This window comes from Excalfactoria chinensis, chromosome 17, assembly GCF_039878825.1.
Source record: "Excalfactoria chinensis isolate bCotChi1 chromosome 17, bCotChi1.hap2, whole genome shotgun sequence".
NCBI classification, from domain to species: Eukaryota; Metazoa; Chordata; class Aves; order Galliformes; family Phasianidae; genus Excalfactoria; species Excalfactoria chinensis.
In genome coordinates this window covers 4,718,753-4,733,138 of record NC_092841.1, presented here as the reverse complement: position 1 = coordinate 4,733,138, position 14,386 = coordinate 4,718,753, and the positions used below count along the sequence as shown (strand labels likewise).

General features: G+C 42.1%; 1 protein-coding gene across 4 annotated transcripts in view; it reads left to right on the top strand.

The window, feature by feature from the left end:
• Positions 1–14,386, top strand: part of SPAG9 (sperm associated antigen 9) — a 57,585-nt gene that overhangs the window by 7,654 nt on the left and 35,545 nt on the right. For all 4 annotated transcript variants that reach the window (XM_072352012.1, XM_072352011.1, XM_072352014.1 and 1 more), the window contains exon 3: positions 7,662–7,732. In XM_072352012.1, the coding sequence (XP_072208113.1) occupies positions 7,662–7,732 (71 nt within the window). The remainder of the gene's footprint in view (positions 1–7,661; positions 7,733–14,386) is intronic.

Here is a 14,386-nt window from a genome sequence, read left to right as displayed (position 1 = left end):
AAATAATGTTATTTAAAGAGTTACCGTGTTGGCATAAAGTTCTGGAGTGAGGTTCAGAAATCTTTGTGGAGAAAAACCTTTTGTCTTGGTGTTGGAAAGGTAACTTTCAAGAAGTGATAGAGCTGTGTGGATCATTGGGTTTTGCTTATGATTTGGGTTGGTAACTTGTCTAAGACAACATGAAAGCCTTACGTATCCTTGAAGTGTTGCCGATGCCGTGAGATCAAAGAGGCAGGAATGCGGCTGTGAACACCTAATGGATGTTATGCAACTGAACTGTTTTTGGCGTTCTGCATTTCTAGGGTATGAAGACCCTGTGTGTATTCCTGAAGTAGTCTAACTTTACTGTATTCTCTTTTCTCCTATTTTATAGGCAAGGCAATTGGCGTGTCCTAGGATTCAAAGATCCCAATGTTATTTTATTTCAGTGGATGTGATTTGAGTATTCCAGCTATATTTCTTTCTCTTCAACTCCTTATGCCACTATCTGTGCATTTAAATGGGTCTGTGGTGTTGATGACTGCTACCACATCAACATTCTGAGTAGTGGTAGAGTTATCACTGGTAATGGAATTGGGGATGTCTGGCACAGAGATCAGTAAGCAAATAGAAAAAGGCCAAGCCAGGTTTTATCAGAGTACAGAGTCTGAGATAGCAACATCAGTTTATTGGATACCACTTAATGCATTACCTGTAATTAGTGTCAGTGGAATGCAGTAGATAGTAGATGAAAATGGGGTGTGAAAGTGCAGTTATCAATCTACTTTCCACTCAGAACTAAAGCATTCTTGAGCCTTACAGACAGCTCCATGAGACACTGTTGTGTGATTTTGCCAAAACATGAGCCTAGGAGTGAAGTTTGAACACTTCTGTGTGCATTGCATCATGGAGATGGACTGAATAGCTGTCTGCTGCCTTTGGGTCGGAAATTATAATTCTTGCTGTTAAAATACTATGTATAAATACAAGAGTTCAGATGCTGGGTGACCTTTTTAATACCTTCTGATGAAGAATAACTGTAAGAGTGAGTAACGATTTGTTTTGACACTAAAAAAGTAATCTAAACTCTTACAAAAGTTGAGGGTAGCACTGAAGATGGAGTTGGTGAAACATCACAGTAGCCATTGTTGGTATTTCTGCTGTTTTCCAGGAGATGTTTAATGATGTAGAATGGAAAGCAGGTGAGACATGGGAGTACATCTTTGAAGGTAGCTCTGTACGCTAAATGGTATCAAAGCCTTGAACAGAGCAGATAATATTCTCTCTTACTTAAGAGCTTATGTGCTGTACCTCGCAGCAGCCGAGTTATCTCACAAATTAAATGAACTGCTGTGAAAATACTTGAAGCATGAGAACAGTATTTACATTGTTTTGCAGCGGAAGACAGTAGTAAAATTGTCAGTTTTTAGTGACTCAGATTTCCCCATGCAGAACTTGGAGATCTGGTTTTTTTCCATCGCAGTATTAATGCTTTTACACTCAAACATATTTAAATAGTCATCACTCTCATCTGCATTGCCACACAGAATCATTTGATGCAGATTACATTGAGCTTTTCTTGTTCTTCCTTCCAGTTCGTGACACGGGGAACTAAAAAAGAATATCTTTCTTTGCATTTAAGTATCATGTGGGGTTGTTTGTAGCCACGTCCAACCAGCTGGGCTGGAATAAACCTGCCATTTGAGACTGAAGAAGTAGAAAAAGAAGCTTATTTTGTGCCAACCAGTTACTAGTTACTGTGGTTCAGTTTTTCTTCCATATATTACAAATGTGTTTGTTTGGTGTCAGCCACAGCCTAAATCACTGAACTGCTGCTCTGGAGGAGGAATAAGAGGGGAAGAGGTGACAGCACGGCCCAGTGGTGCCCTGGGAGTGCTGTGAGTTGCAGGAGGTAATGAAAGCCTGAGTGGCAGGGGCAGATGCCCATTGAGTTAGTGCCCATGCATGGTGTAAAGTGCTTGTGTTTGGTGGCTCTGGTGTCAGCTTGTTGGGGATGACAGGGGAAAGGTGTGAGGAATTGCAGTCTGGGATAGGCTGGTAGCTACTCCAGCTGAAAGGAGCACAAAGGTGTAAGGGTTTGTGGCTTCAGGTTGGTTACAGAAACGTGCTGCTGTGGTGTGGCTCTGTGACCTGGCAGCCCATCATCTCAATTTGCACCGCTGGTTTTCTCTGTAAGTTTCCACTGTGCCTCTGCCCTTGGGTTGGTGTTACCTGAGCAGGGAAGGTTGGTGCCAGCCCTCTCAGGGCCCTGTGGGAGCTACAAAGCAAGTTAAATAGCTTGAAGGTCCTACAGATGGAGACACTGTCAGCACATGCAGTTTTCAGAAGCTTTTGCTATCGGTCTTTAGGAAAAATGTACTCTTAGTGCAAATGGTTTTTTTGGGTGTTTTTTGTTGTTTTTTTTGTTTTCTAATTTGATCAGACTTCTGTGAATTCTTTTGACAGTAGGGGGCACCTCTGAGCTCTACAGGGGAGTGCTGCACAAGGACATGCTGTTGTTTCTTTCATTAAATCAGAGGTTTAACACTTACATTCTTTCCCTTCTCTTCCCTCACATGTTAGGTGAGGGTTTGAAGCTGACACCAGTCTCTGGCGATCCTAAACGTCTTTTACAAGAGCTATAGATACCTGCAGAATGGGTTCGTATTAAGTTTCGCTGTAATGATGCTGCTAGCTCTGCTCGTAGCTACTGCTAAAATGTTTCAGATTTCAACCTTGAATCTGGCAAGTCAGGCACACAGATGGTAAAACTTGCAGCAATAACCTGCAGCTTGTCCAGCCGAGATTGCTTTTTAGGAATGCCACATCTTTTCCATGTTGGAGATGACGGCAGCATATCTTGTGATACAAGAGTGGAACAGCTTTGGAATATGCTTTCTGGAAGAATCCTTTTCAGGCTAGTTTATTCACATGGATTGTTGGGTTAGTTACAAGGGAAACTGAAACAACTCTGTCTGGATGGCTGGAAAGCTTCCCAATGGAGGCAGTGGGCTCTGAGGATGAAAGCATTGGTTTCTGGTCTGGGTCTGCAGTGCCCAAGGATGGTGTACTGCATTTGTCAGAACAGCTGGAGCACAGATATGTTTCCATACCTTGCAGGTTTATCGAGCGTGAGTTTCATTAAAAAGTCCAAGTTAGCTTTTATTGGGGGGAAAACTACACATTAAAACAAACAAACAAAAAAAGCCAAACACAAAATGTTTGATTTCAGAGCTGCAAACATTGTGACCCAGCTGCTGGGCTGGGTCTGTTTCCCACATCGGGTGACACAAGTTAGCGGTTGATATCACTTGCTGCAGGTCTTATTTGGCACATGAGACCAACATTTTTGGCAGCTGATGTAAAAACACAGATTGGTTTTCCTCAGAACTGTTGCTTTTACTGCTTCAGGAGAAAATGCAGGGCAGTTACTGCTGGGAGTCTTCTCCCTATGGTTGGTGTTCTGTTTTCATCTGAACAAGTGTAGAATTTCCATCTATACCCCCCATAGTGCATTGAGCCTCCGTCAGTTCTGTGAAAAAGGTGAAGACCAGCTACAGCTCCACTGCAGCTGTACTTATGGCTCATTTTTACTTAGTATTTTCCAGTGTTTAATCTTTGAGGACATCTATTGGCTGCCTTAGATTGAGACATTACCTGGGGTTTGTGCTGTAGGAATCAGCAGTCCACTAGATGGAGCAGAGCATACAGTTTGCTCAGGAACCCTCACAGGCTTGTGATACGATACTGGAGGCTAAAATAAAATGGAGTAGAAAAATAGAGCAGCGATTGACCTGCTTCAAACTAATCTGCTAATGTGCCTGAGCAAGAGTGATGAGAGTAGGCTGAAACCAGCCGACATTAGTAACTGCATACATGTGTTTTTGGTTTAGGGGAGTTGTGTGCTAGTGGTTTGGTTGGCAAAGTTTACTATAATCATTCTGTTATATTTCCAGGTCTTAGCACTTTCAGGTTAAATACTTGTTTGATAGCTCCAGTCCCTGTTTCAGTCAGTGGTTGTTGTGTCTGTTCTTTAGCAGCTTAGTAGATCATGAAGTCCTACTGGCTTTCAGGATTGGCTATGCTTGATTCGTATGTTTGCAATGGGACCCACTTTTAAGAGCGGAGTTGGATGAATGCTGTCCAAGAAGAGCCTTTGGGTGGTCATAGTGTCAGGAAGGGCTCCTTAGTGCACTGGACCCTCCTCCTGCCTTGTGCAGCAGGAGCTTAGTTCCACCCCGAAGCATCCCACGGGCTCGATTTAGTGTTCTAGCAGGCCTGTTTTTCTTTCTCCCCCTCAGGCTTATCAGCAGTTTGAGGCAGAGGACAACATACAGATGGAGGGTGTGCCAAACTTGGTAAAGCCAGCAGACTTGGGAGGTAAGCTCTGATTGCTGAAGAGGCAAGGTTGGGCAGCTTGTCGCACTGGTCTCTGTAGTGCTGTCAAGATGTAGGCACTGCAGAGGCTTCTACGGTTTACTGGAATATATAAGCTCCTCTTTTAGGCTTGCTTGGTTTGATTTGAGAGGATTTGTGTTAGTATTGGTGCTTCAGTTCATTGAATGTGTTAGGGTGTTGATAGGGCTGGAAAAGTTTGCAGATGGACTTGGAGCATGAGTCTATAGTGGTGTTCCTGTGGGATGCTTTCATACTGGTTGGATGCTAGAGGGGACCTCCAGTCATACACTCCTTTATGCAGGAGCAGAGTGGAACAGCGCTGACAGCAATTCAGCTTAAATGTGCTTCTCTGTGCTGGTGGGAGGCTTTTTGTCTCCTGTTTTGCTGCAGTTAACTTCCTGTTCCTACTGTCAGGAATGCATGTTTAGTAGTGATTTAATGAGTTTGTTAGATTCTGGGGCCAGAATCTCATGGTAGCCTTCCGAAGCTTTCTGTGCTGTTTTTTGCTGCATTCAGATCTGGAGGGTATGTGTGATCTCTTCACCAGTGTTCAGTTGGGAGTGAGTTCTAGTGGATTCATGTGGTCAGGGTCATCTCCCTGATGGGGAGGCATAGTCTGGCCAGGGCAGATTCCCTGCTGACATTGGAAAGGCTTCTTTTGAGGTCTGTTAATGTGGTATCAGAGGGTATGTAAGCTTAGCTCACATGTGATTGTGAGTGAACCTCCCAGCCACAGAACTGTAATATGGGCACTGCAAACTGAGAATGACTTCAAGAGGAATACTCTGAATGTGAGCTGCATCCCTCCGGGGCCTTCCTGGCTTGGAACTTCTGTGTGTGATAAAGACAGTTCAGATAAGAACTGTTGAAGATGTCTTCCTCAACTGTGCAGCAGCTGTGTCTGTGTATTGCTGCCTTCTATGACTTGATTGCAGGAGATGTTTGAAATTGGATGATAAAAGGAGAAAACAGCATGCGTTGTTATGGAAGCACAGCCACTGTGCAAGTGTTTGTTACACGGATAGCAGTGGGCAGTGCTTTTGTGGATTTCAGAGAGGAAAGGAAGCAGGCAAGGAAGGGTGTTTGTAATGTGTAGCGTGGTGCTTTAATTGTCGTTAAATACATTGTGTAAAATAATTCTCCCCAAACCCACTCAATAAAAGTAATTTCCTGGGGTCAGTGCTGGTCGCGCTGTCCAGACGCCGGTTTGTGGTGCTGGGTCAGTGCTCATTGCCTGTGTCCTTTGGCTCCTGGTGCAGCTGCGTTGAGCTGAGGCTTGGAGTGGGGCAGGCAGTGGGTGCTGCAGGGCTGCCACGCTGCTCCATGGCTCCTGGACACCATTTCTGAGGAAGGGAGCAGGCTGTGCAAAAGACAGAGCCAGTCGGTGATGTGCTTTGCATTTCCATGACTTCCAGACTGCTTACCGGTCCTAAAGCAGGTCTTGCACAGCTGAAAGGTTGCTACATCCATGGTCTGTGAGGGAGAGAGGCAGCGGGAATTTGGGTGCAAAGCCAGAAGAAGGTGGATAGGGAGATGAGGACTGCTGGAGCTTGCTGGGCTCTGCCTTGCAGCTGCAAATGAGTTATTACTTGGAATAAACCAGGTTGTCTGATGGGCGTCTCTCATAACATGTTATTTTTCTGACTACTGTGCCCATCAGTCTAAGATACTGAGTAAAATTTGTTTTGTCATATCGTGCTTTGTAATTACAGGTTCTGACACTTCTTTCTGTGGGCACTTACTGTAGATTTCCACATAACGTGCTCCTGTATGAGGAAACTTAAGAACTCTAAAAATAATGAACTAAATTCTTCCATTTATTAGATGGAATGTTTGTGTCCCTTGTTGCGTCCCAAACATGCAGATTTGCATATGTATTGTGCAGCGAAACTATACAGGCTGGTGTAAAAACTGGCTACTGTTTAACCCAAAGAGCTTTTATTCATCCTGATAATGGTGCAGAAATGAAAGCATTCAATCTTCCGTTAGTATAACTGAAATTTGATTTAATACTTTTGGCAAGGTATTTGTAGGTGGAGTGCAAAAGGTTGTGTCAAGGAATTTAATGTCCTCATAAGAGCAAGATTTGATTAGGATCCCAGAGTGTTTGTTATACAGACTGCAGTGAATAGACAGTTGTGTACTTCTCTTCCAGTATTTAACTCTGGCAAAGATTTTTTTGATTGGAACCCACATGCAATAAAGTACTGAGCCAAAACACAGATAGTTGGAGCAAAAAGACATGAGAATTGATTTTCAAAACACCCAGTCAGCAAGAGCAAAACGTGCCAATAGCAAAGAAAGTGCTGGCATTTGTCTTCAGATAATGTGCTTGGCACTGAGTCTCCGGAGATGAGTAACTATAAATTCTAGGTTTCCCGGGATATTTAAACAAATTGAATATGGAAAGTTTCCTTATGGAAGTAGAATAAGGAAACCTCAGTTACAATACTTGAAACACCTGCTTATATCACATAAGCATCAGGCTGTGATATACCAAAAGAGAATGCTGGAATTCACATTTAGGACCAGCAGCAAAAAAAAGTGTTTAGTCTTAATGGGGGAAAGAATATTGTTGTTACCTGTTCATCTCCTTTAATACTAATTATTTCCTGACGTGTTACTTAAATCTGCTTGATGTATTTTTAACTTCTTGCAATGCTTATGGAAGTATTCAAATACTTTCAGTGAACTGATTATCTTAATATTTGGGGAAATAGGAGTGAATGCCAGCATGAAAGCCATAATTTCTGTAGCACAACACCAAGGCTTGAAGCTATTGAAAAATACCTTGTTTATATCTACTGTAGTTAGATGAATTTACTGTAGAGAATACGATGTGGCTGTGTTTTAAGAAACCGTTGTAGAGCCTTAACAAGAGCTCACAGCTCTCATCCTATGTTTAGTGCAGCGAAGTGATGCAGCTTCTGCTTTTCGTTAGGTTTTCCTTGTTCATGTGTGGAAAAGATCCGGATTGATGCAAGCAGTGATCTGTTCCTGAATGTGAAAATGTTTTTGTTGGGCTGGAGATCAGCTGGGGAAAGTAATTAGTGCTTTGCATTTCAAGGACTGCAGTTTGTAAGACTGGGCTGCTATTTTCAGGAAGTTCAAGTGAGAAGAGGTTAAGAATAGGAATAACGACATACTTTTTCATTCTGCCCTTTCCTGTTCATTCCGAAGAATATTCTTGTCTCTGGTCTAGTTTGACTAATCCTGAACAAATCAAAACTCTTCTTCAGATTCACGAATCTGGTTTTAATTCCTCTTTCAATTTTTTCTTCTAGTTAGCAGGCTTGAGGAGAGGGAGGCAGAACTCAAGAAAGAATACAATGCTCTTCATTCAAGACATACAGAGGTAGGTCATTTATACCAAGATTAATTCAGAATGTGTTTATGGACTCTCCCACAGATAAATGTTCTTGTTCTGAACAACTGGGAAAACTGTTGAATGTCTTTGTAGTCTTGTTAATGCTGGATGTTTGTATTGTTAATGTTCATTGTAAACTGGTGCTATTCAGGATGTACTTTTCATCTCCTTCACATCTACATGCATGTTTTTCTATGATAGTTTGCTTATACATTTGTCAGTTCTGTAGTTTTCTTAGATACTCAGAATTAGAAACAAAAACCCGAACTTTGCTTTTTCATGTGTTAAATATGATTATTCAAAGTGCATTACTAAACTTCAAAGAAATTGAAACAAAACTACAATCTCAGGTCTCTTTATCAGCAGCTTTCCTGACTTGTACTGTTCAAGAAGCAAACAAATTCAAAAGTTGTCCTAATGAGAATCGTGATCTGAAGTCCATATCATGCTTATTGATAGCAGTATGAGTTTGACTTCATCTATTAAGTTAGATAAAACAGTAGCAGCACTACTGAAATCAGATCTAGAGTGAAAAAGGACTAAACTGCTTTGTCTTTTCCCATGCAGGGAGGCTTGCTGCCTAGCTAGCGTATTTATTTCAGTAAGGGAACACTTCAGTTTTGTTACTAATTCTGATCAGTTTGAATAGTTCAGCACTGAGCACAGTTCCTATTCTCCTCTTACTCTGATTGCTCTCATAGGTTAGAATCTGAGTGCTATCACAGTGGAAATGGCACTGGTTGTTATTCAATCTTCCTTTGCAGTGTTAAATACGTGCATTGGGCACCATTAATTCAGTGAAATGCTAATGAAACATTCCAAATATCTTTTTACATAGGTTTTGCTCCAAAATGGACAGCAGCCTCTACTGGTTTGATTCCAATTTATTAAATGCTTTTACTTCTTTCATCTGCTTTCTTTGGTGTAGGGAAAGGCTTCCTTGGGCTTTATTATCACTGAGGTGACTGTGTCCTTCCTTTATAAGGAAATAAGCTGTACTGTACCATGATATATTCACACCTTTCTGCTCCTGAAACCAAGTCTCATGTTTCTATACTCATTAATTCCAGCATGTTTGCTTTTTTCTTTTGTTCCCTAGTCTCAGCATTTATTTATTTATTTATTTAATATTTCATCTCTGTTTAGCCAAGTTGACAACCCAGATTGCTTAAGGAAATGAGGATGGTGCAGAAAACAATCACCTAGTCTGTAAAAACAAGCACCTTTGCCTTAGGGTGTTTCTGCTTTTGTCTGTGTAAGCTTTGGTCTCTGTCTCTGGATGAGAAGTGTGTGTGCCTATTAAAGAGGTAGACACGGTTTTCAGACTGAGGGCTGCAGAAAGACAACAGTGGATAAAGGCGAGGAATGCAGAGTGGATGAGGTGGTGGTTTTATGGGCTGAGAAAGCTCAGCTCCGGAGTCAGGACTAAGGACAAAGAATAGCTGCCAGCAAAGTGATTGTTTATGGCAAGAGCCTTTTAGAGGTTGTTTGACAGTCCTTAGGGAGTGAACTAGATATTCCTTATCTCTGCTTTCAAAGACATTTTTGATTGCAATTAGATCATTGCCAGTTCTGCAAGCTCTGAACTTCTAGACATACCTCATTGTGGTCATGGACTGTCTCAGAAGATCAGCATTTTAATGATGGTTTCTGGCATATATTTATGACTTATGGAGTGTCTGTAACAATCCCATTATTTCCTCTTCCCTTCTGAAATTTCCTGCTTCCCTTTTTCCCAACATACTCAAATGTTTTAGGTCTGTGTAGAAAATTAATGTGTTTTTTTAAATGCCAGGTATTTTGGCCAGTACTCTGCCTACTTTAAAAATGAAGTTATCAACCGTATTGGTTTAAATGCTTCTGTTACAGTGTTTCAAAAACCTCTTATGTTGAGGAAGGAATATTTCTTTCCTTCCGAATTAGCATCACCATTGTCTTTGCAAGTGATCAGTCTCTGGTGCTTATTTCAATAATGATTCCTTTTCTTTCTATTAATCAAACAATGAACAAAGCATTAGTTGGTTGTTTTTTTTAGCTCTAAGATGCTGGCAGTGATTTCTATGACAGATGTCACACTGACAATGCAATGTGATTGTGTTTTCTGCAGTTTTAATTTCTAGCAGTCATTCTTCATTCCCCTGCTTTTGCTGGTTGCTCCCCTTCATCTCCCCTCCCAGAAATAGTTTTGTATTTCAGGCTTTGGCTTATTCCCCCTCTGGCCCTCCCTGAGGCCTTTTGGCCATGTCTGCTTTCAGCTGTGGTGGGCTATTCCTGTGAGTTCCACATTATTCAGAATGGACCAAGACCTCCATAAGCTGGCTAGGCCATGGGAAGTTATGCCTGTGGTGTGATGTGGAGACGTGCATCTCTGCTACAGTGTGTGTGGAGTGCTCCATCCAGCTCATCCTGCTGGGCATGGTGCTCTGCATTGCAGCTCTGGGCTGCCAGCCTGCACTGCGAGGAACTGCCTGCAGCTATGGGGACAGCAGCACTGCCCCAGCTTGCTGAAGTTCAGGGCATGGGATTTAGCCTTAATCCTTTTGTCTAATTAGCCTCTGTCTTTCTTACTCTTTTATGTACAGTGGGAGATGAGCTAATGAGCGTGAGTGCAATGTATTCCATGAGCTTCCTCCCCTGCTAAGTCAGTCTGTGCTTGAGCTAACTGGCTGGATCATAAATGGATTAGGATGTGGTTACCTGAGCAGTTGAGTGGCAGAGTGGGAAGCAGATTGCATAGCTGGGCACTTGCAGTAGGTGATTGAGAGGATGACATCTCCAGACAGAACAGGTGTATAAACGCAGCCTGAACGTGTTCTCACATCCCTGTTGTGACAAGTGACGTGCTAGGTCTTGTGTTGATCTTGCACTGCTCGGATACCCAGAGCAGATGAGAGCAGTACAGCAGTGTGCTGAGCACATTTTAACTTCTGGAATTTGAACTTTGCAATCTACTGTTTCCCTCTTCCTATACCTATAAGGGACCCAATGCAGGAGATGGTCATACAGCCACAGTGATGCTGAGAAGGTTGAAGGGTTGGCAGTGGTCTAATCCAAAAGTCTTTGAATTCTTTTATGTACTTTGAAAAAGTCCTTGTGTGGACTTCAAAAAAGAACTGTTATTTAATTGTAGCTTATCTCGGTTACTGTTCTATTTCACATAAAACTGGTTCCTTATATTACCTGTTTAAAAGCAGACCTGTTTCCTGCACACACCTACTGGCTTTGGTTTACCTTCGTTGCAAAGAGCTGCATTGCTGATGGTGACTTGCAGCAAGCCCAATGTAGGATAACAGGTGTTTTTGTTTTTTTTTCCTGCATTTTGATGGGGAACATTCCATTTTATTTTTTTTTTAATTTTAAAAGCTTGACTAAAAGCTTTTGTTTACTACTCAGTTGGAAAACTGAGACCAAGCAGAGCTTCAACACTTACTTGACAGCTGAATAACACCTGTAGCACTTCTCTGCCCGGGTACCCATAGCGAAGCCCTTTCCTGTTCAAGCAAGCAATTATAAAGCAACAAAAACAACCTTTGGGGTAGACCAGGCTAACTAAGATGGTTCGATATCTCTCTTCCTGACACACAGAGTATGGGCTTAGTTTAATGAAGCATAATTGGGCCATGCAAGTTGCTGGCTGTTTTGCACTGATAGAATGTGACAGAACAGTGAGCCTGTCTCTGGCACTGGACATGCACTTAGTCAGGTTCGTTTGGATGAGCACGTGTCCTGAACAAATCTCACTGCTGGGGAACTGGAAGAGGAGGCTTAAGTGAAGATCTCTATTTACAGTTGTGGCTAAGCATGAGTACCGGTTTTAGCATCTTTGAGGTTAGAGTTTCTGTTCCAACAAATAGTTTTTCTATAGCCTTATGCTAAGCATTAACAGCTTGATGTGTGAAGTCTGAGTTGAGCATCTTCTCCTGTTTTGTGTCAACCAGCGACACCATCTCTTGTGTGGGTTAAGAGGCATCAGGTTCATCAGTGGCAATGGTGCTTGGGTGACAAGCTCATCAGAAACACAGGTTGAAGAGTGTTATGTGGAAACATTTAGGACTTCTGTACTGAATCACAGATTCTAAAAATGTTAATTTCCTTATTAGATCTAGATTATGTGGGACGCACGAAGATCTATATACATATATCTAGTGATGCATTCCCAAAGGCGGGAGCTGCTTGTGTCAAACCTGGCTGGCTCTGTCAGGTGAGCAGTGACACTGTCGTGCAAAGCCTGAGCTGAGAGCAAAAGAACTGCTGCAGCTGTCCTTGGGGAGCTGGGACACTGACACAGAAAGAGAAAGAAAGGTGTAAGGGGGATGTCCACAACCTGGTTAAAGAAAAATGTCCCGGTTACCATCCTGGGATTGTCTTCATACACACTTGTGTGTTTGCATTGAGCGATCCTGTTTGTAAGGGTGGGAATAGGAGTTAGTGCCAGGATGCTTGTTGCCCTTCACTGAGCCACTTGCTGAAGTTCATGCGGTAGAAGAAGCAGTGCCTTACAGTTCTGGATTTTGTCACATGCCGTATAAGGAGACAAAACCAACCATTTTTTGAGATGGAAAGATGACCCCGTGGCTACTGCTTTGTGCTCAAGGGAAATGGTTTGCTGTTTATGTTGTGATATGTTGAAAGCTCATTATAGTCAGTATGCGCATGTTGTGCTCTGGAATGAGCTGATGTGAATTCTGAAATGCTGTTAGCTATGTAAGGTAAATTGTTCAAGTTCTGAATTATCTTTAATCCATTCAGCTAATGGTAACTGAGCAATGTATGCAGTCACAAAAATGGTGAAGAGTGGTCAGTGTTTATTATGTCATCTCTGGAGTAATCGGTCATATTCAAAATGCTTCTGGCCTTTTGTGGGCAGCAAAATGAATGGTCAGTTCCAAAAGGTTAAGAACAATTAATTATTTTGACTCCAGCTTCTGTGAAGGAAGACAGTAGCTGGGCTTCTGTGTTTATTATCTGTTCTTTTCCGTGACGTGTAAGTACAGCGTGTGCTCCAGTTAGTCGGTTGTCAGTAATAATCAATCTTTGGGTAGATGTAGTTTTAAAACATAGCAAAATCCTTGATCAGATTTTGATCTCTCAGAATTCAAGCACGTTAATTTGTTAGACTTGTTTTGGGTGAGGATGGTGCACTTCAGGAACGTACTGAGACTGAGAGTAACTTACATTGGAAAGGCTGCTGGATGCCATCTGGTTCAAACCCCAGTGGTTTTGGAGGGAGTCTTCAAAACTCTGTTGTAAAGAAGCACTTGGGGTGCTAACTTCTCAGCTAATTGCAACATGGAATTTATTATGTCAAGTTTCTGACAGCGTGTGGGCTTCACACAGTGGTGCTGCTGTCCTGGTTTTTGAGATGCTGTAGTCTGGGTCTGCAGAGGAGCTGCTGTGCTGTATGTGCATGAGATGCATACCTTTGCCTTTCTCATCTTACTTCCGTGTTCTTCCAGCTTACAGGCTTTGTGCTGAAGTGTGCAATCTATGGATTTGCTGCTTTTACCATCAGCACTGTTTTCATCTGCAGAGCAGTACTGAGTCCTTTAAGTTGACCTGCCCTCTGGCCTCCGCATGTGGGTAATAAATGTGATGAGACATTTCAGTAAACAAAAGAAGAACAGAGTGAGGGAAGGAAGTAATTAGATCGTATACTTCGCTGCATGTTTTAATGACCCAACTGGTTTATTTTGCAAACTAACAGTTCCCTGGGAAGTTCCTGGTTACTTACGTGTAGGTTGACCTCCGATCAGTGATTCCCTCTGTGATGAGGGGGCACATGGATGGGATGCAGAATGGTCTTATTTAAATTTCAAGGTTATCCCAGAGGGGAAAAACAACCCACCGTATTTCTAAAATCATTTGAATTATGCATTTGTTGCCATGTAGTGCTATGCAAGGGAAGCATTGGAACAGCTGGCTCTGGTTGCATGATGGGAACAGCTAAAACAATAAGGATGGGGAGCTGAAGGTGGAGCTTCCATTTCCTTTGAACGCTTCTGCACGTGAACGAGCTTCTAAAAGTAATTCAGAGAAGTAATGAAATGCTCATAGTAAGCCTCTGTATTCCTATCATTTTGTTGGAGGATAAACTTTGTAAGCTTTTGACAGCAGTTAAAGTATATTATATAATGTTTCTCTAAAAATAGCAAGATAATTTTTTCTATTCTGAATTATTAGTGCAGTTGAATGCAGAGCACTAAAAGATCTGTTTGTACCTTAGCATGCAATCTGTTGATTTGTGGACTATCCGACCATTGGGGTATTTTAAACTAGTTTGCAATACAAGAAATACAAGAACATCTTAGATGCAGACTACATATTTGCATGTAGCCTGTTGTTGGCAGCTGGTGTTTGGGCCAAAGCTGGTGTCTGGATTAACAGCACTGAGCTCCAGTCTTACTGGCCATGGGCAGCCCTGACTTGAAAGTATCATGTAGGTGGAGAATTCCAGGTCTTGCTGAATTCAGTCCTGATGTTTGTAAACAGCCTTCAGAAGCAAAGGTTATGTAATGTTGGTCGTGCAGATCTGTTTAATAATGCTGGTCTAAAAGTATGTGTGCACTCAAACTAGACTTGATGATCCTTGCAGATCCCTTCTAACTCAGGATATTCTGTAAAACTGGTTTCTTGCTTTCATTC